At 43.8% G+C, this 906-nt stretch overlaps 1 protein-coding gene across 1 annotated transcript in view; it reads left to right on the forward strand.

Moving 5' to 3' along the window:
• Window positions 1-207: 207 nt before the first annotated feature.
• The window catches only part of LOC115122821 (tight junction protein ZO-2-like), a 207,924-nt gene continuing 207,225 nt past the window's right edge, over window positions 208-906 (forward strand). Inside the window, exon 1 of the mRNA XM_065026849.1 lies at window positions 208-369. Coding sequence (XP_064882921.1) covers window positions 283-369 — 87 coding nt within the window. The 5' untranslated portion in view covers window positions 208-282. The remainder of the gene's footprint in view (window positions 370-906) is intronic.

Below are 906 nucleotides of genomic sequence, written 5' to 3' on the forward strand. Positions count from 1 at the left end.
TTGCTTTGATTTGCAGACGGTGACGAGCCTGCAGCAACACCACCAACATGTCACCGACATCACAGCCCCATAAATAGCTGCTAGAAACTGAGGGAAGTAAGTTTCCATGGGAACGATGTGGCGCTGGATTGAACACCTTTTGTCTGCAGCATGCCTTTTATGTTTCCTCTCTCTCTCTCCGTCTGAAAGACTCAGATATCAACCCTGCGTCCTCCCTCTGTAAAACAACACACAGAACCGTCCAGACAACCAGGTGGACCTCCGGCGCAGGGGGCATCCGAAATGAGAGTAGGCCTTCGACACAGTGGACCGAGAAGCATTGCTCAACAATTTCGAGCCTGGAATGGATACGTGACTGTAAACAGGAAGGTATGTATCATCGGCCTGTGGTTCAGAATGGCATCACTTTTCTGTTTGGAAAATAGATTTGAAGCATTTTAAAGGTGTTGTTTCGCAATAGGCATTCTAGCAACATAAAGTAGGCCTGCAGTTAACGCAGTTTGAAATACAAGGCGCGAAAAATCTACAAACTACTGTAGGTCGGGCGTGTTCTCACCTGTTTGTTGCCAACCCAGACACGCCCATATGTACCTGTTTGACGCCTGCATACCTCGTGTGTACATACAAGACGTCCTGTTTCCTGTTGTTTCGTTTATCAACCTGCTGATATCCTGCTGAGGATATTTGTTACAGAAAAGAGGGGACACATATCCTACAAGGTAAATAAACTTGCCCTTCAACAATACTTGATATTTGAGTCTAAAAGTACAGTATTGTGCAGCTTTATCTATATCCTTTATGTCATTTTTTATTGAAATCTCAAGTAGCATGTAGACTGGGATCTGTGCAGTGGTTTGTTGTGAGTTTATGTAGTTGTTACATTATGATATAGGCTTATCTATATAG

The sequence above is a fragment of the Oncorhynchus nerka genome, linkage group LG13 (genome assembly GCF_034236695.1).
Source record: "Oncorhynchus nerka isolate Pitt River linkage group LG13, Oner_Uvic_2.0, whole genome shotgun sequence".
NCBI classification, from domain to species: Eukaryota; Metazoa; Chordata; class Actinopteri; order Salmoniformes; family Salmonidae; genus Oncorhynchus; species Oncorhynchus nerka.